Here is a 26905-nt window from a genome sequence, read left to right on the forward strand (position 1 = left end):
GGAAATGAGATTCAGCAATCTAAACACCTAACTGCCTTCCTTTCCTTACCATCCCTTCAGTCCTCCCCACCCATTTTGCCACCCACCTGACTCACACCTCTTTGGATGAATTAGTTAGGGGCAGCAGGGAGTGTGGGCGCTTGAGAGTGGTGCTACAGAGAGCTGTAGTCCTGGATGAGTTGCTTGGATGCGCTCTGCTGCCCCCCCTTCCCCCCCCCACCCAGCAACAGTGTTGTCTAAATTGTATTAATGAGCTTCAAACTCACCCACCCACAAAGACCCAACACTCCCAGCCCAGAATTACTCAGCCAGGAGCTGCCATGACTACTTAGCTGTGACTCAGCCCCCAGAGGACCTGGCCCAGACACCTGGGGGCACAGCACCCTCCACTGGTCAAAGGAGAAATCAGAAGTTGATCCTAGAGATCATGTCTCCCCCCACCCTCTCCAAAAAGAAAAAGGGAAATGATCCTTACAACATGGATTGGTTCAATACTCCTTCTGGAAGTTAAAAGGCCCAAACAGTCCACCAACTGGAGTGCATGTTGGGAGAGAAGGAGCTGGTCAAGGTCAGTCTTGGGCCCCAGGGGAAAGGGTATTGGTGTGGAAATACAGAAGGCAAAGGCCAGGATTTCTGGGGTTAGGGAGTAGCAAAGTACGGGGTGGGGGGCGAGGGGCAGAGCTGCGGTCCCTGAACAGTATAGGGCCGTCCGACCTCCTAGGAGCAGTGCCTTTGCCAGCCCTCCAGGCTGACCTCAGGGCAGTGGCCAGGCCCCTTACCTTGGAGGTAAACGATTTGATCTTCCCAAAGAGTGACTTTTTGCTGGTGAAAAGGAAGTCGTCCTCCACGTCTTCGCCTTCCATGATGGCGCAGCTGTCGGCCACTGGCAGGTCGCAGTCCTTGAGAGTGGCATTCATCACCAGCTTGGAGTACTTGTACTCCAGTCTACGAAACACGAGGATGGGAAAGACAAGACCACATGTGAGAGCAAAGGGGAAAGAGGGAGAGAGGTCAGGCTGCACCCAGATACTCCCAGGTCCCGGGGGCGGGAACGAACGCCTAACAATATGGTGTTAGGTTTGGGAAGCTGGGCTCCCAGTTCAGTGATCTTTTTCTTAAGGCTGGTTGTTTCTGTGATCTCAAAGCTTGGAGAAATACTGTCATCACAGAAGTCATTCTTTTTAATATTAATAATAATAATGAATTAAGGCTGCTCTTCACTTTTTTTTTTTTTTTTAAAGACTAACAGCTACTTAGAGTACTGCCACGTGGTAGCATCCGTGTTCGGGAGTCAGCATAACTATAGCATAAACCAGGCACGCCGGATAAGCAGCTCAACACGTCACTAGCTACAGCCAGTGACCAATGCCAGAGAAAAGCCCTTAGCAGTTTATACTCCTGGGTGTGCTCCCCCCAGCTCACTGATCCAGACCTATCCACCTCCGCGCCCCGATACCCAGCCATGTACTTTTGATTCTTTTTCCAAAAGTAACAGGTCAGGACAGTGAGCAGGATGGCAGTACAGGTGCCTGCAGAGATGCCCACTTTCAGCCAGAAATCTATTGTTTTGCAGATGGTGACTTTCTGCTCAGGCAGGGAGATGCCTCCTGAGCATAACTTTGGTTCTCGCCACACGTAAGTTGTCTTCTGTTGGGGAGAAAAATGAGGAACTCAGATATTACATTCCCTTTTCTCCTGGGCAAGTCCCTAATCAGAGAGAAACCTACCTGGATCCCAGACAGACAGCTGCTGATGATAGAGTGGTAGTCAGCAGCTGAGCACAGTGGGCAAGCAGCCTTGCTCTCCCACAGGAAGTGGAAGTTGCAACCATCGCAGGTCCCATCCGAGCACGTGCTAGCAAAAAGGAAAGGAGACCTGAGTGCTCATTTGCTGGGCCAGGCGGAGAAGATGCGTCATCTCATAGCTTGCCTGACCCACCCACTCCCTGTCCAAACTGTCAGCCCCACCAGGATCCTTTCAACTAGTCCTTACCAGGTTTCTTTTTTAAATTTATTTATTAATTAAAAAAATTAACAAACCAAATAAAACATCAACATATATAATCAGTAATTCACAATGTCATCACTTAGTTGCATATTCATCATGTCTTAGAACATTTGTATTAATTCAGAAAAAGAAATAAAAAGACAATAGAAAAAGAAATAGAACGAACACAGAAAAGAAAAAAAAAGATTATACCTACCATACCCCTTACCCCTCGCTTTCATTGATCACCAGCATTTAAACTAAATTTATTTTAGCATTTGTTCTCCCTATTATTTATTTTTATTCCATATGTTCTACTCCTTTGTTGACAAGGTAAATAAAAGGAGCATCAGACACAAGGTTTTCACAATCACACAGTCACATTGTGACAGCTGTATCATTATTCAATCATCCTCAAGAAACATGGCTACTGGAACACAGCTCTACATTTTCAGGCAGTTCCCTCCGGCCTCTCCATTACATCTTGAATAACAAGATGATATCTACTTGATGCATAAGAATAACCTTCAGGATAACCTCTCGACTCTGTTTGGAATCTCTCAGCCATTGACACTTTGTCTCATTTTCGTCTTCCCCATTTTGGTCGAGAAGGTTTTCTCAATCCCTTGATGCTGAGTCTCAGCTCATTCTAGGGTTTTTCTCAATCCCTTGATGCTGAGTCTCAGCTCACTCTAGGATCTCTGTCCCATGTTACCAGGAAGGGCCACACCCCTGGGAGTCATGTTCCACGTAGACAGGGGGAGGGTGGTGAGATTGTTTGTTGCGTTGGCTAGAGAGAGAGGCCACATCTGAGCAACAAAAGAGGCTCTCTTGGAGGTGACTCTTAAGCCTAAATTTTAAGTAGACTTGACCTATCCTTTTTGGGGTTAAGTTTCATATAAACAAACCCCAAGACTGGGGGCTCAGCCTATAGCTTTGGTTGTCCACACTGCTTGTGAGAATATTAAGAATTCAACTTGAGAAAGTGGAATTTCTCCCCATTCTCACCATTCCCCAAAGGGGGCTTTGCAAATACGTTTCCACTCACTGATCGAATCACTCTGGGATTCATCAGGACATCACTCTGGACAAACCAACAAAATCTCATGTCCTATCTGAGATTCCAAGTACTTATGGTGTTCAATCAAACTATCTACATAAGTTGCACTAGTCAAAGTATAAATTTTCTTACCAGGTTTTGAAGTCTGTTTTCCCTGATAAGAGGCCTTTGCAGACTCCACCAGGCTCCCCACTCCCTGTCCATTTAGGTTTCTGCCCACATCAGATGAGAGCTAATAAAAAATTGCTCAGGCATGGCTGCCCCAACCACCCTCGTGGGCTCCTGTCCTCCCCATGGACATGTGGCATTTTGAAATGGGCACTTTAATGTCATTCCCTGGGGTGCAACTTGGGGTTGCGGTGGGGTTCCATAATAGGGGATGTCAGGTCATGAATATCTGTTATGTACATTAAAACAAGAATGTTTTGACACTACTGTTAGGTCAAAATGTTCTGCTTTGCTCCCCATCTCCCTGATCAGTTATTGCTTATTGTAGCATTTCCCTAGGATGCTAGTGCCCCTCAAGATGTTAATTGGCATTATGTGCAAAAATAAATAAAAAGAACGAAAACTAGGAGAGGGGAGTCAGTGATCAAATAAGTTTGGGTATTCTTGATTTAGTGAACTCAGCAATTCAACTCAGAGTCAGGTCTTTAGTCTTTTAGTAGTTAATTTGGCCAGGTGATGGTGTCCACTTGTTTTGTTGCTGTGGACTTAAATCATCAGCATGTGAATTTCGTTGTGGCTAAGGGAAGTGCCTTCTGTAATGAGTGAGGCTTAAAAGGATGAGTTAGAAAAGAGGAGCTCAGAGCCAGCTCAGACCCTGCCATTTGGAGATGCAGAAAGAACATGCCCCAGGGAAAGCTGTTTGAACCCAGAAGCTGGGAGAGAGGGCCTGCAGACGTTGCCATGTGCCTTCCCCAATTAGTACATTTGTAACTAAATAAATCCCTTTTATAAAGCCAATTCATCTCTGGTGTATTGCATTATGGTAGCCTTAGCAAACTAAAACAGACCACTAAACCTTTATTAGCGCCCCTAAACCCTAATGATAGCAAATACACCCCAGATACTACATTAAACCCTAAAGTCTCATTCTCATGTATTCTTTACAACAAATCTCTGAAGAACTTATAGTCCCTGTTTCACAGATAAGGAAAAAAGAGTTCTCAAGAAGGTAAGAAACGTGTCCATGATAGCATAGCTACGAAGTGGAGGAGCTGATTCAAATCTGACTCTCCGTCTGAGCTGTTAGCTACTACACTGCATGTGGTAGGTTGAATTATGCACCCCATCAAACACGTGTTCTCATCTTAACCCATGTCCCTATGAGTGTAAACCCTTTGTAAATAGGATCTTTTGAGGATGGTATTTTTAGCTAACATGCAATGAACTGAACCAGAGTGGGCCTTAATCTGATCAGGATTACTGGAGGCCTTCTAAAAAGACTTAAGAAGTCACAGAAGAGAAAAAGAAGAGGACATCACCTTGTGACTGGAGATAAAAATAAATGCCAGGGAACCCCAAGGATTGTGGACAGCCAGTAACAGAATGCTACGGATTTTGGAGATAAAGCATGGCTTTGCCAATACTTTGATTCTGGATTTCTTTTAACCCCAAAACCATCAGCCAATAAATAACCATTGTTTAAGCCAACCCATAATATGGTATTTGGGATAGCAGCTCTGGCAAACTAAGACACTACACTTTGATACTATGAGGAAAACATCCTTGTCTCTTTTTTTTTTTAATTTTTATTGAGAAATATCCATACACATACAGTTCAACCTTATTATACAATCAATGGCTCACAATATCACATAGTTGTGTATTCGTCACCTTTATCCTCATCTTATTGATGACGAAACTGAGATTCAGAGAGAGTGAGGAGCCTAGGGTCACCCACTTTAGTAGTTGGCAAAGCCAGAATTCTTGTTCAGTTCTTACTGATTCCAGGCCTTGAGCTCATTCCAACATGCTAAGCTTCAAACTATAATTCAAGGTGGAGGCTGGAGGAGATACTCGGTAAAATTCCTGTACCTCTGAGCCATCCGGGCATAGTATTTCTGGTCCTCAATCCTGGCTACCCAGAAAGGAAGATGAAAGTGTACCGCCTAGAAACCACCACACCTCCTCTTCTATGCACCCTTCATATTGGGCATTGGAGGGAAGGCTCAGGAGCTAAAAGCAAGGCTGCTCCTATAATGATCAGGGAAGGCAAACGTAGCTTTGACTTTTCCTTCTACCTCATTCTTGCCTTCCTAAGATTGAGAATTTGGGTCCATCAGTGTGCTCCCAACAGCCATGAATGGGTCCTAAATTGTTTTCTCTTTTGCTATTTTTCAGTAAGCTCTGGATCCTGGGATGGAGTGAGCTCAAGGAAGGGAGATGTTGGGCTTTGTAGGGCTTACCTTGGTAGTGACAGACTCCCAGGGGCAGCTTTCAGTGGACTACATCTGACACGGATGGTGGTTGACCTCCCAGCACTGCAGGACTGGGTCACGTCATTGGACCTACAGAAAAATCCAGCCTCATGGGGTCCACGAGTCACTCAGCTGTGCTGCTGGAGAACCACTAAGTGACATGAACACTGATTCCCTTGCCGGGGAATTTAGGACTTGGGCTCAAGCCTGATACGCAGGGAGTACAGAGGCCTTGGTTAATACGTGGTGAGCGTGGGGATCAGGGAGAGCTAATCCAGGGGGGATGCACTGGTCTAGGAAAGGCACAGCTGGCATATGCATAACACTGGAGGTTCCTGAGGCTGGAAGGGGACTTTGCCACAGGTCATCCAATTTTTCACCCTACCTCCAGGGCAGAACTGCCCCAGTCATACCCAAAAAGCTAGGGTCAGGAAACCCCCACCCTTTAACTATCACTGCTGGGCAGATCTGTTAGACTGCAGGCATGTTCTAGCTTGATAAGTAGGTGGCCAGAGAGGGTGGGACACAGCAGAAATTGTAGAGGAGCCTTCAGTTTCACTTGTATCAGCCTGGCCTTCCATTTTCACCTATAATAGAAGATCACATCTGGTATTCCCAAGGACTCCGCGGGGAAAAGTTCGGCTGGGGAGGTGATTCCATCCAGGGTCATATCTGTTGTCACCCCTGCCAAATCAGAGTTCCTCATTAGCTCTCACCAGGAGCATTAGCGGGCAACTACCTCAATCCTTTCGATACCTGTCAACATCCAATCTTACTTCATCTCACCCTAGGGTTGCTCAGAAAAGGTGAACCAAAGTTTTGTCAGAGGCCCCGGGGGGCATGTGGCACACCAAGATGGAACAGAAGGAGTTCAGGAGGCTGGGCCCCTCCTACCTCATGTTCTCTCTCACACACGCACTTCCACTCTAAGGAGGCTAGGGCCGCAGGGTGACGCACCGATAAGCCGATCAGCGAGGCTGACAGGCTGAGAGGACACCCCAGCCTTGTAGCCTGTCACCTCGGGCGGAATGATGACTGCCTGGCAGACATAGGCACTGATGGATTTGGAGAAACCTGGCTGACCCTCAGGAATCCGGAGGTCAGTGACATTGTCGGTGCAAATGGACATTTTCTTACCCTGGAAGGAGAGAGGGAGCAGTTTGGGATGTGGGGAGAAAAAGGTGAATGGTCACAGAGGAATCCCAAAAGGGAACAGGAAATAGTTTTTTCACATCTCAAATTTTAACCTTCCAGTGGTATGTTGCAGTAGAATGATTCATCCCAGGTCTAATTACAAGACAGATAAGAATAAGCTACACAGATAATCCAAAAGTATTGGCAAGCGAGAAAGGGGGAGAATTCAACTTCCCTATTTGGAGAATTCCTGATGCTCTCTCAAGCAGTGAGGACAGCCAAATCAATAAGCTGAGCCCTCAATCCTGGGGTTTGTTCATATGAAACTTATTCCCACGAAGGATAGGCTAAGCCTACTTAAAATTAGGCCTAAGAGTCACCCCCAGAGAACATCTTTTGTTGCTCAGATGTGGCCTCTCTCTCTCTCAACCAGCACGGCAAGTAAACTCACTGCCCTCCCTGTCTCTACATGCGACATGACTCCCAGGGGCATAAATCTCCCTGGAAACATGGGACAGAAATCCTAGAATGAGCTAGGACTCAGCATCAAGGGATTGAGAAAACCTTCTCGACTGAAACGGGGAAGAGAGAATTGAGACAAAATAGTCAGCGGCCTAAAGATTTCAAATAGAGTGGAGAGGTTACCCTGGAGGTTATTCTTACGCATTATATAGATATCCCCTTTTTAATCTAAGGTGTATTAGAGAGGCTGGAGGGAAGTGCCTGAAAATGTAGAGCTGTGTTCCAGTAGTCATGTTTCTTAAAGATGACTGTATAATGATAGAGCTTTCACAGTGTGACTGTGTGATTGTGAAAACCTTGTGTCTGATGCTTCTTTTACTTACACTATGGACAGGTTAGTTATTTCTTGACGTTCTTTGTATGAACGCAAACCAACTTCTCTGCCCGCTGCAGGGGATGGGTAGAAGCTGAGAGCAACAGAGAGGCCCAGACTACACACCCAAGACGTGCTTAGTTTGTAACATTTGAAACTAACTTCCAGCTGCTAATTGTGACTTGTTTTGTAATTTGGTCAAGTGCCATAGTGGTTTGATTATTTTTTATATTCCTGCTTCTGAATTTTGGACCCAAACAATCGCATCAATGGCTGATGATAGGGTTCTGTTTTCATCTTAAAATGTTTTTTTTGTGTGTATTATCAACAAAAGCTACACATAGGTAAGCTAAGAACAGTTGCCTTGATCTGCTCTCTAGAAAACAAGTGACAAGTGCTGTGATTACTGTGGCTTGCTTTTGTAAGGAAAGAAAAAAAAATCTTCCTGCATGTTTTTCTTTTTTTTCTTTTTGCATGGGCAGACACTGGGAATCAAACCTGGGTCTCTGGCATGGCAGACGAGAACTCTGCCACTGAGCCATCGTTGCCTGCCCCTTGCAGTTTTATTAATTCGTTTTGAGGGAATAAAGTCCAGGTAGGAATTAATGAACACTTTATTCAAATTTATTTATATTCTTAAATGCCTGAGCGCCAAATGATCTAATTTTAGAGGCAAAAGTCTTCATGGAAAATAATAATCATTTTAAAAGCAAACAAAACAAAACAAAACCCCCTTTGACCTCTCAAGCCCCTGCTACCCGAAGGTTTTCTCCTAGCTTTTCTTCTAGTCTGTCTGCGGCCTCTCAGTTCGCAGTCCCTTTCAGTTCTCACACCGTGGACACTTGCACACCTTACCTGGTTTCCACAGAGACTGAGGGTGAAATGGTGGAAATATTTCAACCCTTTGGAAGTGAAGCTTGGTCCTCCAGCCAGAGAGACGGGGTTTGCCAAGGCCAAGAAGTTGTAGTCGAAAGTCCTGGCCTGGCTGCTGACTGAGAAGGAGCAATCATTGTAGCACAGAGAGTGGATCTGAGGGAGGCAAAGGGACTGGGTCAGTTGGCCCGTCTCACGTGGCCGTGGGATGCTGTGGTGGAGAGTATCAGTTATTTTCTCCAGCCTGGTCCAGGCCAAATGCGATGAAAGAGGAGGAAGCAAGGGTTGGGGGTGGGCATTAAAAGAAGTGAATTAGGGGCTAATAGGGTTTATGTACATCTCACTCTTCAATTATTCGTACACATATAATGTACAAACCCAAGCCTGTCATTTTTCAGTAGGTAGTTTAGTCAAATTCTAGAGCCTTGATGACAATGACACATAATGTCCCTATGCTTTGATTATAATACCTCTCGTGCTACAAGATAACCCTTCTTAGTTTCAAGAAGACAATAATACAAAAAGAAGGGTGTCCAGGATAGCAAAAAAGATTCTATGAGCCCTGACCTCCCATTTAAAACTCACTGAAACCTGCTTCCTCTTTCCCAGGTTCTCTGCAGGAAATTGGTCCCCCCGAAGTGGCTTGATTTCCCATAAGCCAGTTTCTTGCTCCCTTCAGCAGCAGCTGCACAGAGCTGTCATACCCTCCCAAGGCAGCAGAGGGAGCTCCAGGGGCAGAAGGGTGGTGGCAAAAGCCCAGGATACCCAAAAGAGATCCCCAGGGGTCTGCAGAATTGTTGCACTTATTGCATAGCTGAACCGAGCATCGCTTGCAGATTGTATAAATAAGGACTTACAAATGTATGTCAGTATTGTTGTCATCAATAAAAAATAAATTCATTTATACTGATTATATATGTACAATGGAATGATCACATATTAAGAATGTTTGTGTTTCTTTCCTGTAACTTTTAAAAAAAATTAATTTAAAAAATTAAAATAAAATAAATTCATTTAAAAGGGGTATAATTACGTAGGAGCGTTCAGTCAAATGTACTTTCTTAATTGCAGAAAGTCATTGGGACAACAGCACTTTTTTCCCCCTTAGTCAGGAATCTTTATACCTGTAAAGGTGAGCAACCACTGGGATAGAAGACAGCTAAGTCAATCAAACCATATGTCCCAGCAAAGGATGAGTGACCTTCCCAAAGAAGAGTGGACAAACACCCAGGTCCAATCCATGAGGCTGGGTTGGAGTAGGCTGAATTTGAGCCTCAGTCCTCCCTGTTCCTTCCCTTCGGGTTCTGCACAGATTCAAAATAACCTTCTGGAGCAGAAGGTCTCAGCTCTCCCTTACCCATCTCCTGAAGATGAGATCTGTTCATGACTGGAAGTCAACCTCTGCAGCTAAGAACCCATCATCCATGGACCCAGCCTGGATGAGTGTCCCTCTAGGGGGAATGCTTGGTTATGAGCCCCTCAAGAACCCCATCCAGGACCCCACACCCTCTGAGGAGACCCACCCAGAGGCATCAAGGTCAAGAGGCATGGCAGACGCCTGGCACCTTATTGCTTTTGGTCCCAGGACCACAGGCCACGCAGGCCTGGATGCCATAAGGCTGGTGGGCTTTCAGGATGGTGTTAGGGGGGCAGGAGTGGCAGGCTCCCGAGTCTCGATCAATGTAGTGGCCAGCAGGACAGGAGGTGCAGGAGGAGCCCATGTCAGAGGCTTCCAGGGCACAGGGACGGCAGTAGGAGGCGACCCCATCCATGACGTTGGTGACATTGATGGAGTAGATCTTGGCAACATCACTGGTATACTTCCTGCCCTGGAAACCAGTAAACAAGAGGGCAGAGGCTGAGACAGCTGCAAAAATGGGGTTATCTGGAAATAACAAATACTTCTTCATCTTTTTCATCCTATGATACTTGAGAAAAATCTTAGGAGCATTTTACTCTTTCTATTCATTTAACAGTAGCACTTCACATGCATTTTGTATCTGTTTAAAACAAGACTGAACCATTATAAATGATACATAAGAATATTACATTCCATGGGGGAAATATTCAGTAGATACTATTATCTGAAAAAAAAGCATATCTTTTCCTTATAATTAAAAAAAAAGTGTTTATAGAGAAAGAAAGACTGCATGGGAGATACTTCAGATGTTAACTGTGTAATCTCTAGGCAGAAGAATTTGGGATGATTGTATTTCTTCTTTGTACTTGCTTTTTGTATTTTCTAAGTTTTCTGCAACAAGCCTGTATCACTTTTGAGTTAAGAAAGGAAAACCAGAGTAATTATCATTCAAAACAGCAATATAGCTGCACCAGGTGAACCGGGCTCAGTGCCCCAGATATCCTCCAGGTAGGGGCGGCTGAGAAGTAACAGGTCATTTACAGAGTGTGGGCCAGGCTAGAGGGTTCTCTGAGCGCTGGATCAGGCCGTCCTCTGCTTGACTCCTTAGGATCCTTCTAGCCCTTAGGTTCTGAACCTCAGATTCACACTTGGGTGAGCTAATGCTAGGAATCCTCTTAGATTTGCAGGGTCTCTCTGGAAGTCAGTAGTCTGAGGCAAAGGGAGAGACTTACTGTCGCATGCAGAGTGGTCCTCTGGAAGGCCCAGGTGAAGCTCATGGTGGCATTCTTCTCAATGATGTAGGTGTAGGACTGCTTGCCTTTGGAACCTTTCCACGTCTCCACAGGAGTGTTGGTCCTGGAGTTGATGCCCTGAGCCCAGGACAGCCACATGAAGGCAGGCAGGTGGCTGCCAGGGGTGAGGGTGCCCATCCCACTGCCATCGCCCAGGGGTGATCAGAGTTGGCCAGACCCATGTTAAAATGTTAATTCCCGACAGTCAATCCAGACCTGCCCTCTGTGAAATCACTATGAGCAGCGCTGTCAGCTATGGTGATGCACCAATGGGGCAGATGGGGCCGCCTCTCCCAATAGTCTCCAGAAACCCCACCGCAGGCAAAGGTAGGAACTTACCACCATGAAGTAGAGCTCGCAGTTCACGGAACAGTCTGTCTCAAAGACAAACGTAATCCTGGCCACCTCTTTATTCTCTGTGTCTGCCATCACAGACTGTGGAGGTCTGTGGGGGCAGAAATTAAGTCATGTTCCAAAAGTCAGGCAATGCTTACTGAAGAGCCCCAGCAGGAGCAAAGGGGGCTGCTGGGGAACAGGATTAGGTTCTGAGTAAGTTGGAAAGAGCCTGGATTAAGTCCAGTCTTCTGCTCTTGATGTGTGACCTTGACCTAGACATTTCTCAGCTGTAAAGTGGAGATGACGGTATCTATACTATCTATCTCCCATCGTGGTGGTGAGTGCCAAAGGCATAACACATGTATAAGTGCTTTATAAAATGCTATGCTACCTCTAGGTTCAGAGTGTGGTGCCTGAACCAGCAGCAGCAGCCTCACTAGGAGCAAATTAGAAATGAAGAACCTTAGACCCCTTTCCAGACCTCCTGAATCAGGACTTGTTCTTTAACTCAATTCCGAGGTGACTTTTAGAAACAGTAACATTTTAAAAGCACCATTATCATACAGTGTAAATTGCCTACTTTTACTTAGCAGCTCACTCTCCAGAACTGTGGGCCTTGTGACTGATTTGAATGAACAGAAATTTCAACTTGAAATCCCTTCAACAAGGTTCTCAGGTAGATCCTACTTCGGGAAAGTGAGAGCCAAGAAGGAGGGCAGGAGAGGCAATTTCCTATGATAATCAGATTTTGCAATGAAAAGTACTTTTTGAGCCTGAAAATTTGCTCATCTTGCAAAAACAGGATATATCGCGTCAGCTCTGGGTAATGTGGGTCAAGGGGAGGGAAACTAATACCTTTCGAGCAACCACCATGAGCTGAGCACTGGGCCAGGGATGGAAAGGAAGGAGCTCAAAGGAAGGACTTGAGAAGCCACACTGGCAATAAGTAAGCCCAGTCAGTGGTTCTGCCTCATCCTGGAGGCACAGTGGGCAGAAAAGTTCATTTTGGCTTTGGAAATTCACTTATGGCTTTTTTTTTTGGCCTTTGGCCATTTGCCTGAATTCTGAGGATCTCCATTTCCCAACTTCTCTCTACAGAGTTGTGCTAGCCAATGGGCTGGAAGAATCACTCAGCCTGAGTTAGTCACTGATGGCCCCATTCCCTCATTTTAGAGACAAGGAGACTGAAGCATACACTATATACCATATTGCCTGTATTTATTTTTATTTTTATTTTGTCTTTAAGGCAAACAAATTGCTTCTTGTCCTAGAACTTGGTGGGATATGGAAAAAATATATGACAATAGGACAAGGTCTCCCAATCCTCTTGCCCCCAATAGAAATGAACTGCCTATAGGCACTTTTAATCGTTTTTTTAAAGTTTTATCTTATCTGATACTGAGAGGAGGAAGAATTCAGGTAGCATATGGCCAATGATAGGGGAAGCTAGGTGGAATGAAAAAGCAGTAGGTAAATCAGATGCGCAGCAACTAAGATACCATTTTAGGATTTAGGATTTAACTGTGTTGAACCACTGCTGTGCTCTTTTGTTCTGAACTGATACTTAAAAATAAAATGAAATTTAATCCCAGCAGCCCTCTCTCTGCAACCTTCAATTGCCAACCATCTTACAATGTGGCTGTGGCCAAGTTGATTGGGGTTCACCCTTGGTTTTGTTTTCCTCACCTGAATCCTGGTAAAACCAGGGTGAGAATCATGAAGTCATTGTCCGAGGCTCCCACCGCCGTGTAAATGTGGTCACCAGCCACCTCCCAGCCTGGAAAAAGAGAGGCGAGAGTTACCACCCCTGGGCCTGTTTGTTGCAGGGAAGATGCATCCAGGTGATACTCAGGGAAGTGGAGATGGAACCACCTTTGAGTGTCCAGAACCACTGCTGAACACTAATCACGTGACTTATCCTGCTGCTTTGGCCGAAGGTCCTGAACATCTCACAGCGAGACCTTTGAAGTGTGTACACATAGTTTCTAGTTTGGTTTCTTTCTCTGAAACTAGGGTTTGGCAGAATATCTATGCAGACTTTCAAGGGAATGCACGACATGGTTAGCTTGTTTTTCTCAGGCATCACTATTATGAAGAAATATGAAGCTATGAGGTTGGAAGACTCCCTGAGAGTGCCCAGGTGGCTGACAGTTCAGAGGGGAGGAGAAATTACCTGCCATGCCCTTGTACTCAAAGTTGATCCCACTGAGAACGGTTGTTTCCATGTTTGCGGGTAGCATGTTCCACCACTTGTATTCGAATCCCAGAGCAGGTTCAGTCCCAGCTGGGCAGTGGGCACAATCTGGGGGAGTCACAAGATCCATGCATTCAGCAGGAAAGCCGCTGCTACCCTTACTACATCAGGTGCCACAGTATTGAATGGCACGGTCGAGGGGAGCCAAACAAGGAGGGTGCTGGGGATGCTGTACAACATGATAGCAAGCTGACTTGAAAACATGCTGACGATGTATTTATCAGGCTCAGGATGTAAACAGTGACTATTTATTTCAATACTCCAACCATCCTATTTGCTCACCCAAATTTTCATTTCAAAATTTAAATGCATCTTTTAGCCTGCTATAGGTAATTCACATTATTTGTCCCAATATTATCATGACATGAGTTTGCATTTATAGGTATACAAATCCTCCCAACTCCTTTTTGCAGCATAGCTTAGAGGTTCTAATTACATCAAGCTGGCCATCCCAGCGTGCCCAGACCTTTTAGTTAGCATCTCTGCCACCAGGCAGGAGCCTCTGTGGTGAGGATTGGGTCCCTTCAAGCCTGGATCAGAGTCAGAGTTGGAAACAGAAGGAAAACAGGCGGCTCTTACATCTGTGACTTACATGCAGTGCCAGTCCCTGACCTCTCCTCTCCTGAACTTCGTCCCCAGAGGTCACCTGGTCCTTACTGCCTCCCTTGGAAGGGCTGAGTCCGTGCTCAGCTGGGCACTCTAAGCGCCCACATGGCCTGCCCACATGGATGATGTGGGGACAGATGTGACGCAGGGAATATGGCAGGTGAAGGGATTACCGGAGCCGTTGGAGTAAGAGCCATAGGGGCAGGGCTCGCAGGTGCTGCTGTTGGTTTTGAAGAAACCTGGGTTACAGGGTGGGCAGTGGGTCTTCACGCCAGAGGCAGGCAATTTCACTGCTCCCTCCAGATCCTCGCTGCAGACTTTCGGCTCGGCCCATTTGTACATGAGCTGCGTCTGCAAAAAGGAATTAAGCATGGCTCCGACAGTATGGGATTTAGCACATCCTTAGGAAACACCTAACTTGAGAATATGTGCGTGCGTGTGTGTGTGTGTGTGTGTGTGTGTTGGGTGGAGCAGGGGAGTAGGATCTGGACTAGAATGAGAGCCCCGCCAGGGCAGGGAATTTTGTTTTAGTCACTGATGTATCCTAGGCACCTAGTCCATTACCTGGCCCATGGTCATGATCAATAAGTATCTGTTGAGCAAATGTTGACTGGACGAAGAGGGATACACCTAATGGTGACTTGTGTGACAGAGGTAATGAAGGAACTAGTTGTCTCCAGAGAAAGCTCTGATTCCGATGTTGATTCTTATTATTACTAAGGGTTCAGAGAAAAATAGCTGGTGATCATGCCAGAACAAAAAAAGGCATGGAGTGGAGCTGGCTTACATAACCCCTGCGGAAAGAGGAAGCGGTTGAGATGTTCCAATTTCTCTTTCAAGCAATGCATCCTTTGCTCTTTCACTTACTCCGAAAACTTTTATAGAAAGCCTAGTACATCTGTGCGCCAGATTTGAGGATTCAGGGCTGAATGAGGCCCCTGCCCTCCGGGTGCTCACCATTGAGCAAGGACAGCAACCACCTAAACAACCACGTGGGACTCTGAACTTGGCGTTATCTGGGAGCACCAGGGCATGAGGTATGGTGAGCGGACAAAAAAGGCCATGGATCTGTCACTAGGGCCATCCCTGTTCTGATGGAAGCGAGGGTGCAGAAGAAGAGATGACCAGCAGGGGGCCCCCCATGAGTCAGGGGTAAGCTTAGGCAGCTCCAAGCTTCCTGTGTGGCCCTTGGATCAAGCCAGAGACAAAAAGGTGCTCCTATGGATGGCACAGAGGCAACAGTGAAAACATTCTGTGCAGCATAACATGTAAAAAGATGGATGAATAATGCATCTGCCCCTTTCGATCAGGATAAGAAAAGACCAGGTCTTAACGAGTGGTGACTCTTGGCCCATGCTGCCTTCATTGATGGTGAACCCTGGCTCTTCCTCCCCTGCTCACCTCAGTTATTCTTTCTCTGAAGAGGAGCCCGTGGTCAGAGCTCCAGGCTTATGCTCCAACCTTATCCTACCCCACCATCTCCTGTGAGTTTCCTGGAGAAGGAGCATCTGGGCTCAGAAGGACTAACAGCAGCTGTCCCTTGCAGCAGCACATCAGTAGCCTCAGTGGATGGGTCATCCTGATCCCTGAGAAATTGCTGAGGCCCAGCGAAGTTCACATGAGAGGACAAGCTTGAGCTGTGTCCCTTGATTTTTGCAGGTACAGTTTAGAAGACAGACAAACTGAAATCACAATACTGAGCAGAACTCACATGGCTCTGAGGCACAAAGAACGAGACTTCTTACCCACTCCGTAAATGTCCAGGCCTTACTCTCTTCCCCTGGGCGTTGCTATGACACTGCTACAAGGGGGAGGACTGGCTGGGGCCCAGCGCAGCATCTAAAGGCTGCAGTGGTGGTCAGGTGAGGGTGGACACCTAGGCTCAAAGGCTGTAGAGCACATCAGAGACCCCGAAAGATTTCATGCTGAGCCCAGGAGGGGAGAGGGAGGGGCAGAAGGAAGCAAAGACAGTCATATTCAGCCACAGGTGATATGGGGAGAAGAGGAGCAAGATTAATTGCCTTCATTTTATTAATGAGTCAACTGAGGCCAAGAAAATGAAAATAACTTTTATAAGGTTATACAGAACACCAGACACTACAGAACTGAGTCTGAGGTGCAAATGACAGCATACTTAGCCAGTCTCTCTTGGCTGCCAAGGAAGGGGAAGGAGTAGAGATGACTACGGAAAAGAATCAGTTATGCACCAAACTTTACCCCACGCTAAATTAGCAAAGGGGGATCCAGCCAGCCAGCCAGCAAACACGCAGGCATCCTAATAGCCAAGCATAGTGCTTAGAGCTTAGTGCAGATTTCCCAACTCCTAAGTTTATCTCCCTGGAAAAGGTGAACTCAAGTCAGTTCATCCAAAATGTCTAATGGGACACAGATTCTTCTGCTTGTGCCCTAGAACACATCCCCGCTCCCTCCCCAAGTGCACTCTTGCCTCTGGGCCGCCACACTTGCTATATGCCCTACCTGGAAAGCTGCAAGACCCCTCCCTCATCTCACTCAGGCTTTTGTTCAAATGCCACCTCCTCCAAGAAGCCCTCCCTACCCTACCTAAAAGAACACAATCCTGTTTTGTTTCTTTCTTCCTATCACTTATTCCTTATCTGTTGCTCCCCTTTAAGAATTATTCTTGAAAGAGCTAGACAGTCCCTTGGTTTGGTTAGCTGTACTTAATGTGTGTACTCAGGTGGGCACTTAATGCTTAGCACAGTGCCTGGCACATAGTGTAACCGCTGGCAACAGTGGTTCTACTTGTAATTGCTGTTGTTATTTTAGCTTATTGCCATTCTTTCACCTGTTACTGTAGTTATCTTATGTTAATTGAGTGATTCATAACACTGCTGTAACCAAACGCTCACCTTTCTTTTCAGCCTTAATTTTCAGCCTGTTTGTTCCTACCCCAGTTAGCTTTCATCTGTTTTCACGGGTTTGTAAGCCCAGGATGCACACTCCCTGTTATTTTTAATTGAAAGTTTATATAACGCCACTATCTCCATTTCCCTTTGTTTGAGTCCCCTAAAAACCCTTTAGACTCAGGGAGACAGATTTGAATTATAACTCCTGTCTCCCTGTGTGGCTGCCTTGCAATAAACTTTCTTCCTTTGAAATCCTGGTGTCAAAGTATTGAGTTCTATATGCATTGGGGCAAAGAGCCTTTGCTCGGTAACAATAGTAGGTGCTCAATAAATGTTTGCTGATTGACTGACTGAGGAACAACTGACCGCCTTCCCTGGCCCCTCCATCCTGTGTGGGTGCTGCTCCTCTTCGGGGCTCCCACGCACCCTGCGTATCGCTCACTCATGGCCTTGTGATTGTCTAAACCCACCTTTGTCCTCTCTCCACGCTCCCGCTCAAGACTGTGAGTTCCCTGAAGGCGGGAGCCTGTCCTAGTCCTCTCTGAATCCCTAGCATTGAGCACAACATCTGGTACATCAGCTGCCACTCAAAAAAAATGCCTGTTGACCTAATGACAATCCAGGCTCTAACGGAGGGTCTTTTACTGAGGCAGGAAGCCTGGGGAGAGAGAGACATCAGAGACTGAACAAGTCAGGCCACTCTCCAGGGAGCAGGAAATGGGAATCAAATCCCCTGACCAGCTTACAAAAGCAGGGCCAAGGGGACAAGTCTAATGATCTCCATGAGGAAATAAGCATGCACGGACAGGCAGTCATTGCCCAGAGGGGCTAAAAGCAGATGGAAGAAACCAAGCGAAAGAAAAGGAAATGGTTTTTGAAATAGAGCATATGTGAATAAGCGTGCAACAAATGCGGTAGAAGCAGCTTGTGACCTGAAAGCTAAGGAGGCCACCTTGTTCTGTCTCCCTGCTAGCCCTGCTGTCGCTTCAGGGACTGGTGGCATTTTATTTGGTGCCAGCTTCATTGACTGCTGGAACTCCAAAGGGTAGGAAGTTCAAGGTAGGCAGAAGCGGGAGATGGCATCTTTCCAGGGCAAAGACCACGCTACCCACCTCTCCGTTGGCATCGCAGGCTGTGTGTGTGTAGAAATAATCTTTGTCTGTGCAGGCTGGACGCACTTTGCAGGAGGAGGACCCTTTTCCTAAATTGCAAAAGCAAGGACAAATATTTGATGTCAAGCAGAGCTTTTGGCCACTTGCCCATAGGTATATCACCACCCAAGCATTACTGAAGATAGAAAATCCTGTGCACCCATGCTTCCCTTTTTCATTCAATAGCATCTTGAGCTCCATTTCCAGTCCCTAAAGCCCTGGCCACTGTCCCTTTGCCTCTTCCACTAGCCCCGAACTGTGGGGCAGGGTGTGGAGAAGTGGACCGGCCAAAGGACCGGCCTCGAAGTAAGGAGGGGATGTGGCAGAAAAGAGCATTTGCGGGTTAACCACCCCCAATCAGACTCTCCTGCAACCTGCCCTCTTCCAGGTGCCTTGGAATTCCTGATTTAGGTGTGATTTCTCCCCTCCTGAAGAGTTGCTTTCATAGTCTTATTTCAATCTTTTTTTTCGGAATTTTCTCTTAATGTATGCCTGAATTATTATTTCAAATGATGGCTCCTACATTTGAAATGTTCCCTTCTCTAGACAATCATCCTACACAAATAAGTTGATAATTTCCTCCAACTCCATGTAAGTAAGTCTCTTTCCAGTTTCTCCAGCCCAAATGCATCTCAGCGCTTTATTTAACCCTTGACCTGTGCCTGAAAAATGTAATTAACAGTTTTATTCTACTCTCTGTATGTTCTCTTTATGTCAATATTAGTTCTGCTTTAACCCTATGAGCCCCTGGATAGCAGGAACGTTTTCAATGCATCCCTCTTTAAAACAAAAGATTTCAGCTTTTTAAAATTACAACCCCTCCTTTTTTTTAAAACAGTTTTATTCACCATCATACAATCCAACCTAAGTAAAAAAAAATCAGTGGTTCCCGGTATAATCACATAGCAATGCCTTCACCACCACAATCTATATGAGGACATTTCCTTTGCTTCCCCAAAGAATCCCATACCCCTTCCCCGTATTCCCCGCTTATTGACACTTAGCTTTGGCATATTGTTACATTTAGTGGAAGTATATTCCATTGTTACTGTTGACTAGAGACCCTAGCGTGCATTGATTGTATTTTTCCTGTATACCATCCCATTTTCAACACCTTGCAATGATGACATTCATTTGCTCTCCCTCATGCAAAAACGTCCTTATATGTATGTATGCATTTAATCACCATCATTGTTCACTCTAAGCATTCCTAAATTACACCTTCTCAGTCTTTATCCTCTATCTCTCCTTCTGGTGTCATACATGTCCCCAGCCCACCTCCCTCAGCCATCCTCACTCTCAGCTTCATTCGTTGTATTTACAATATTGTGCTACCATCAGATAGTGTTGTACTATCCGTTTTTGGATCTTTACAATTATCCCTGTTGAACATCCAATACTCCTTCAGCCTCTAATGCCCAATCTCTACCCTCTTTCTATCTCCTGATAATCTGTGCTCTAAACTTTAACTTTCAAAGTTCACTCAATATTAGTTCATATTCGTGAGACCATACAGTGTTAGTTCTTTTGTTTCTGGCTAATTTCACTGAGCATAGTGTCCTCAAAGTCCCTCCACATTGTTACATGCTTCATGACCTTATTCTGTCTTACAGCTGTGCAACAATCCACCCTGTGTATATACGACAGTTACACAATCCCTTTTGAGAATTTGGGGGGAAAGAAAAGCTGCTTCCTCTGTTCAGAAAATTCATACAAATGAAATTCAAAACTTTACAAATAAAATTTTAAAACTATGGAATTCACTTATCCCAGAATAAAAACCAAGGCTTTATAGAGTACACAGTACAGTATGCTGCCACCACTACTTCTAATATTATTTGTGTGATTGGCAGATAAGCATTCGATAACGGTGAGACCTTCTTTCTGCATATATGACCTGCTGGGCAGTATGTTATAGTAGAATCATATTTTAATTCAGACAGATCTGGGTTTGAACCCCACTTCATCATTTAATAGCTGTGTGTCATTTTGGATAAAATGAGGCTCTTTGAGCCTCAACTCCCTCCTCTGTAGAGCAGGAATAGAAATATCTCCATGTTGCACAATGTGCCAGCACACACCTGGCCCTCTGAAGGTAGGTGCTCACTAAATGGTGATGACTATTATAACTTGTGTCTGTGGAGTTTATTTGGGAACTGGTACAGAAGACTTGACAATGATTAAGGATCTCCTTTTCTCCCTTCCAACTAAGGGTTTAATTCTCAACGGATCCCTTCGTCTCCCCAAGGCCCCAAAAGAGTTCCTGGATCAGAGAACCTCTTCATTACAGATTTTGGAGGGGTTCCCTCAACAGCACATTTGCACACTTCTTCTGCACCCATCTTATTAGCCTGGGCAAGAGGGAACTAATAGCTGAGAAACAGCTGGGGTCTTCTCAGCTCAGTAACTTAATAAATAAGCAGAAGGCCCAATTCAGCACAGAGGGATCTGGGGGACTCCTGCTTTGGGCCACTTTGGCCAGGAACAATTTGGAGAGGAGATGCTGAAACCACATCGACACCAAGGAGCGTGTATGTTGGATCTAGCAACCTGCAAGCCATATGTTAAAAAAAAAAAAATGCAGTCCACAGAAGGACCTTTCTCTGCTTATCAAATATTTGTTCAACCTGATACCCTCGCTCTTGGTTTCAGCAAAAAATGGCCCAGCTGTTTACTCACTGACAACTGTTAAGGTGGATTTAAGAAATAATTAACCCAAATGCTGAGACAGACCTCGGTTTCCATCGGTCACGTTTCATGGCAGTGAACAAGTTAGGTACTAGTCAAGTGTGAAGGATTGGCCTAGATGTTCGGTGAGGAAGTAAAAGAGTAGGATTAGCTCTGGGCAAAACTGTAAGAAGATCAAGTTTATCTTGGGGGACCCTCCCATGACTGCTCTTTATGTACCTTTCTCCTCCTTTCATTATCTTCTTCACCTCCAGGAGTACAATGTTCTCATTCTGATCCATTTTATCAAAGCAAAATATTTCCCTTGAGGATTTAAGTACCTGAGGAACTCAAGGCCCAGCTCAGATACCAGCTCGGACTCTGGACAAATCCCTTAACCTCTCTGAGCCTGGATTTATTCATTTGCAAATGAGGAAGTCACTCCTGCAGTATGCCTTGAGTAGAAATGAGATTGTGTTTATAAATTGTTTTTAAGTCCCATAGGAGGGACTTATTATTATTACCCAGACCAAGAGTATTTTCATATTAAATTCACTTACGGACAGGCCTTTATGTGAATTAATTAATAAAGCCAGTGCTTACTACATACCAGACACTATTCTAAATCCTTTACCTGTGTCAATTAATCTTCACAATAACACTATGAAGTAGATACCATTATTGTCATCCCCTTTTAAAGATGAGGAAACCGAGGCATAGAAAAGTGACTTGCCCAAGATGGCAACATCTTGGAACTTAGTTCTGGAGTCCATGCTCCTAACTGTCATACCATTCTACCTCTTAAGGAAATGATTCTCCAATACTGAACTGAAAACAAGGGAACTAATCATAATGCTGAAATTTTGGGGATCAGCGAGAAAGATACTTTTAGTCAAGCCATTGTCATTAACAAAGTTCTCACATTTCCATACGCTTTAGTACCACCTGAGCTCAGGCCTTGGACATCAGCAATAAGCTGTAAAACCTCCCAGCTGTAGCCTCTGTCTCCAGCCATTCCCCTCTTCATCCATTTTCCCCGTGGCAGGCAGAGTGGTCTATCAAAAGCACAAGTCAGATCATGTCACTCCCCAGTTTATAATTCTTTAACGGCCTCCACTGCTGATAGGATTGAATCCCAGTTTTTCAGCAATGGTACAGCAAGGCTCCTCCATAATCTGTTTCCTGTCCACCTCTTAGCCTTGGATGCTGTTTCTCTCTATTAAGCTCCAGCCGGGCTGAATGACTCACAGTCCCCTAAGCATTTTGGCCTTCTCTCATACTTCTCTTCTGAACGTCCTGCCTCCATTCAATCACTACCCATTCTTCAAAACTCAGCTCATCTTTCAAGACCACAACTAGTGAAGCCTTCACTTCCCAGGGAGAATCGGTCACTTCCCTTTTTCTGCCTCTGCCGCAGGCTGCACCCAGTGCTCCTACCCAGGACCCACTGCGCCACGGAGCGTTTTCCTGCACACGGGTATTCTTATAGCCACGTTCCCGCTTTTCGGCATAAGCTGGAGGGCAGGAACCAGAGCAGGTTAAGCTCTAACCCTAGCACCAAGCCCAAGGTCTGGCACATGGCAGGTACTTAGAATATATTTGCTGGATGAATGATTAAATTGCTGCAATTCTGTCACTCTTGTCCCACACACTCCATTATAGGCTCTCATCAGACTGTCCCTGGGTTTTCCCAGCCTCCTCCTGACCCTGTGTTCCGGAAGACTCAAGTCCCAAAGAAATGTGACTCTCTTTGTTTTCCAACCTGGTGAGGTGGCCAACAAGCTGACCACATTCTTCACAGTAAATCTCATTTCCCAGTCAAGGCGGAAGATTGAGAAATTAGAGGTAGAAGGAGAATAGACTCAAATAATTCATACTCCCAACCAAATGCTTTCATAACGCTCTCTGGATAAAAAAAACCAGTTTGCACAGATTTGTCCAAAACACTTGTAGGCACTTTTTCCAGGACCACCTTGCCATGCAAGTTCTTGCAAAACTGGTGGGCTGGAGGGGGAACCAGAGACCTCGACTCACAAAGGCTGCCATTGATGGAGGCAGACAGGGAAGAGGGATAAGAAATTCAAGTGGAAAAACAGGAATTCAGGCTTAAAGGTAAAAACTCCCCCCCCCCCCCCAAATCTAACCATTCCCGCTCTTGCTAAAAACTGCACTCGTTTGGCAAGAGCCGTGTAGATAAACGTGACTTTCGTTTTAGCAATAGTGTAGCCATGAGCAGTCCGCACAAGTAACAGCTGGTCTTGGCTGAGAAAACACACACAGTGTGAACCATAGCGGTGTCTGAGTAGGGACATGGGGGTCTGCTGGAGAGGGGGTCTTGGACTGAAATTTCTGGGCTTGTGTATTGGCTTTGTATAAGGCTCTGTGAAAGAGAGGATAATAGAATAATTACATATTTGCCAGGGAGGAGATGAGACTTTTTCTCTCTCCCTACCTGTCTTGGAGATTGGCCCCTGCACCAATCACTGGACTGCCTGAGCAGAGAGGGCCCTTTGCGGGCACTGCCCATCCATTGCTGGAATCCCGATGGCTCTCGAAGCCTCTCAAATGACAGGGTCCTGTTTCTCAAATTGGGATGCATTAGGAAGCTATCAAAGCCTCTAGAAGAGGCTGCTTCAGATGTCCTTTCCCTTTTTTTTTTTCCTGTTTCAAGGAACCCCAGATTTCCTGAAATTGTAACCAAGGAATCAGGATTTAAGGGATGGTTTTGATTACTAAATCGTTGTATAAATATTCAGTTTTGCTTTCTGGCATATTGGAGTAGACAGGGAAATACCTGAAATCTCTAAATTGTAATCCAGATGCCTTGATCTCTGATGATGGTTGTATAGCCCTTACCTTCTGCCCCCGTGATTGTAAAAACCTTGTGACTAACCTTCATTTGTACCCAGTTACCCAGTTTTTCAACTTTAGAGTCTTGTAATCACTAAAGATAGCCCCTAATGTTTGTTAATGAAGGGCCTTGGGTCCGCCTGGCACTAACCCACCCCAAATCGAAAATTATCTTGATGACTGAGACCCAGACCGGATTTAACCTAAGTGGGCCCAACTGACACCTACAGTAGCTTAGACTTTGACCTAAGCATGTGATCGATCAGCGCATGCTCAATAATCAGATCATCTCTAATTACATCATCTGAGGCCACTGCGTTCATTGTCCTAAACCCTGCCCATGTTTCCTCCAATAAAACCATCTGAATGACTGCAGTTCTGGGAGACAGATTTTGGGCTGCTAGGCCATCTGCTCTCCTACTACACACCTAGTAATAAACTCCTTCTCTCTTTGAAACCCCAGTGTCTCAGGAATTGGTTACTGAGTGTGTTGGGCAAAGGAATCCACGGCCTTTGTCCGGTAACAAAAACGTTGCTTTAAGTTCCATGGATGCTCAGGCTGATTTAAAAAAAAAAAAGTAATTTCCATCTTTAGCCCTGGCTCTCAAAATATTTATGCTCATCAAGTCAGACTCATGGTTATTATAATTTAATTTTTATAATTGTGTATAAATACAAATTCTATTATAAATATAAATGAGTATATACAATAAATTCTATCTCCTTTATTCTATCATAGCTGTCGTTAGTCATTATAATCTTATATGATATTTCTTTTTTATTAAGAAAATTTTCACTGCTTAAAAAAAAAAGATTGCAAGCGCCTTCCCTAGTTTTCCTAATTCCATTAACTCTGAGAACATATTTGTATATGTATTATTTATTTTTATTATGGCTATTGTTTACTGTCTCTCTTCCCCTGCACTGCAATGTAAACTCCATGAAGATGGACCCTTGTCTATTTTGTTCACTAATGTATCCCAAGCACCTAGAAAAGGACCTGGCACGTAGCAGGTAGGTGCTCAACACACAATTATTGGATGGTTTCCTTTTTATTTCCGGAGCGGTTGGTGGAGGTGTGGGGTGGTGAGAATCTTCTAGGGTCCTGAAAGAAAGAACTCAAAAATGACCATCTTCTGACCGACCTAAAGAATGACTCCACTTCCTGATTTCTCTCTGTGTGTTTGTCAGTAGCCCCCAGAGAAACACTTCCCACTTTCAGAAACATCACCTGAGTATTTGTCAGGGTCACACTGGTGGCAAGAAGTTTCTCCCTTATTTGAATAAAAGTTCGCTGGGCAGAGTTTGCAGGAAGAGGAGCCCTGTGTGTCTGCAAACGTGCCAGGTTTGCAGGGGAAGCATTCTGAAGTGTAAGCCACGCCTAGGGAGGAAGAACAACATAGAAAAACAAGGATTGCACCCAGAGGTTGAGCCCCCTAGGGACTGATCCCAACCTCCCCCAAAGTCAAGAGGCCAGGAAGTCAGCAACAGGCCCCAGACCCAACCCCTCTCTCTGTACCTGTTATGGCGATGTTTCTCACCAGCACAGGCTTGGGAACTTTGGACCACACTGAGAAGGCTGTGGTTCTCCAAAAAAGGACATTATTGCCTCGATTTAGATCAACCTAAAGACCATAACTGGAGGAGTTAGTTCAGTGGCACGGACAGATGTCTCTAGGTCCCAACGGGAGGCTAGGACCTGTCCACTTACAACAGGCATGGCGGGGCCTACTCCCATCCCCTCCCTCAGCTTCTTCAGCTCTGCTTTCCTCAGTCCTCCTAAGCCCCTTTACAACCCTCCCAGTCTTACCCACTGCTCCATCGAACACATACGCTGCAAGCATCTCTTATGGCGAGACCAACGAGGGTAAAGTGGGGAGTGGCATGGAGGGGCTGGCTGCAAAATGACTACCTTTCCGCAGTCTGCTCTGGCTCTGTTTACCCATCCCCCCTCTGCAGGAGACTTGGCCATTAAAGCTGGAAAGCTTGCGATCAAGCCATAGGAGCAACAGGTCAGCCCCTGCCCGTAATCTTCCATTTTAAGAAGTGAGACTACAGCACCAAGTCCTGTCAGACTCCATCCTCTAGGGACAGAGGGATGGAAGCCCAGACCGGGAGGAGGCACCCCTTGGAGGAAAGACCCTTCCTTGCTCCCCTGTCTGGGGTCCCCAGGTGGAAGGGTGGCTAGGTACTCACGCTGTGGAATGTCCATCCTTTCTCTGTGATTTTCATCCACCTGGAGTCATCCACATTGGGCTGGCACTGGTCGTTCTGCACCTGGGGCAGCAGGAGCGCGGGGTCAGTCTTGGCTCTCCAAGGGAACGCGTTCCTTACCCCACGGTGCTCCAGCCCTCCGGAAGGCCTTTCTTATGGGAGAAAGGGCTGTCATGCCAGTTTCCTCTAGGGGCGACGTTCAGAACACATGAACCTGGGCGAAGGACTGGAGCTAAGGGCACACACAAAGTGTCTGCGCACTGACACCAAAACCAACATGAAACTCAGGGGCCATTTGCATATTTTCACGTCAAGCAGAGAAAACCACCTAGAAATCTCCCAGACTCTATTCTTCTCCCTCAAACTCCTTCGACTTCTGCCTCTTGCCCCGATATCTTGCAGCCACAGCTCATTTTGTTCACGGTTCTCTCCAGAGGAGAAAACAACTGTGGAGATCGGACTGCACTGGTGATTCCTGCAAATGAGCCCAAGCTTTTGAGAGCCTCAACATCCCACCCTCCTCCTTTGCTTACAAAAAACTCAAAGATGATGGTGGTGTCTGGGTAGTAGTATTCAAAGTTAACAGTGCCGGGCTGCTTCAGATTGACGGCGTACATCAGCGTGGCCGTGCATTCGTCCGTGTTGGAAGCGATGTAGTCGCCCAGGGGGACCCACGTGGACCTGTGAGGGAAGAGGAGCCAAGGTCACCGGCAGGGGCACTGCCAGCCTGCACAGCTTTTTACGAAGTGCAGGTCTCAAGTTCTGCTAGGTCTCTGGGGAACTGCAGACTTGTGACTCACAAACCCAAGCCTGGACCTGAAAATTCTCAGTGAAGAATCACAAAGGACGCCCTGAGGCAGATCACAAAGCCTGGGGTTCCTCCAATAAGAGGGCTACAGCGCCCCCATCCCCACCTCCACGGGTGTGCAGCTCTGCCCAGACGATAGATGGCAGGTGAGGTGGGGGGAGGGAATAACACTCATTGGTTGTTTACTCT

General features: G+C 45.9%; 1 protein-coding gene across 3 annotated transcripts in view; it reads right to left on the reverse strand.

Moving 5' to 3' along the window:
• The window catches only part of ELAPOR1 (endosome-lysosome associated apoptosis and autophagy regulator 1), a 96395-nt gene that overhangs the window by 617 nt on the left and 68873 nt on the right, over window positions 1-26905 (reverse strand). For 2 of the 3 annotated variants that reach the window (XM_077120023.1, XM_077120021.1), the window contains exons 4-22: window positions 26442-26589; window positions 25891-25971; window positions 25214-25319; window positions 24926-25075; window positions 18139-18227; window positions 14333-14510; window positions 13473-13601; window positions 12986-13076; window positions 11303-11408; window positions 10904-11041; window positions 9877-10140; window positions 8294-8467; window positions 6427-6607; window positions 6057-6153; window positions 5458-5559; window positions 1728-1854; window positions 1469-1647; window positions 780-945; window positions 476-532 (exon numbers count right to left, since the gene is read on the reverse strand). In XM_077120023.1, the coding sequence (XP_076976138.1) occupies window positions 476-532; window positions 780-945; window positions 1469-1647; window positions 1728-1854; window positions 5458-5559; window positions 6057-6153; window positions 6427-6607; window positions 8294-8467; window positions 9877-10140; window positions 10904-11041; window positions 11303-11408; window positions 12986-13076; window positions 13473-13601; window positions 14333-14510; window positions 18139-18227; window positions 24926-25075; window positions 25214-25319; window positions 25891-25971; window positions 26442-26589 (2563 nt within the window). The remainder of the gene's footprint in view (window positions 1-475; window positions 533-779; window positions 946-1468; window positions 1648-1727; window positions 1855-5457; window positions 5560-6056; window positions 6154-6426; window positions 6608-8293; window positions 8468-9876; window positions 10141-10903; window positions 11042-11302; window positions 11409-12985; window positions 13077-13472; window positions 13602-14332; window positions 14511-18138; window positions 18228-24925; window positions 25076-25213; window positions 25320-25890; window positions 25972-26441; window positions 26590-26905) is intronic. The other variant, XM_077120022.1, reaches the window with a different exon arrangement.

This window comes from Tamandua tetradactyla, chromosome 11 (genome assembly GCF_023851605.1).
Source record: "Tamandua tetradactyla isolate mTamTet1 chromosome 11, mTamTet1.pri, whole genome shotgun sequence".
In the NCBI taxonomy this organism is placed as follows: Eukaryota; Metazoa; Chordata; class Mammalia; order Pilosa; family Myrmecophagidae; genus Tamandua; species Tamandua tetradactyla.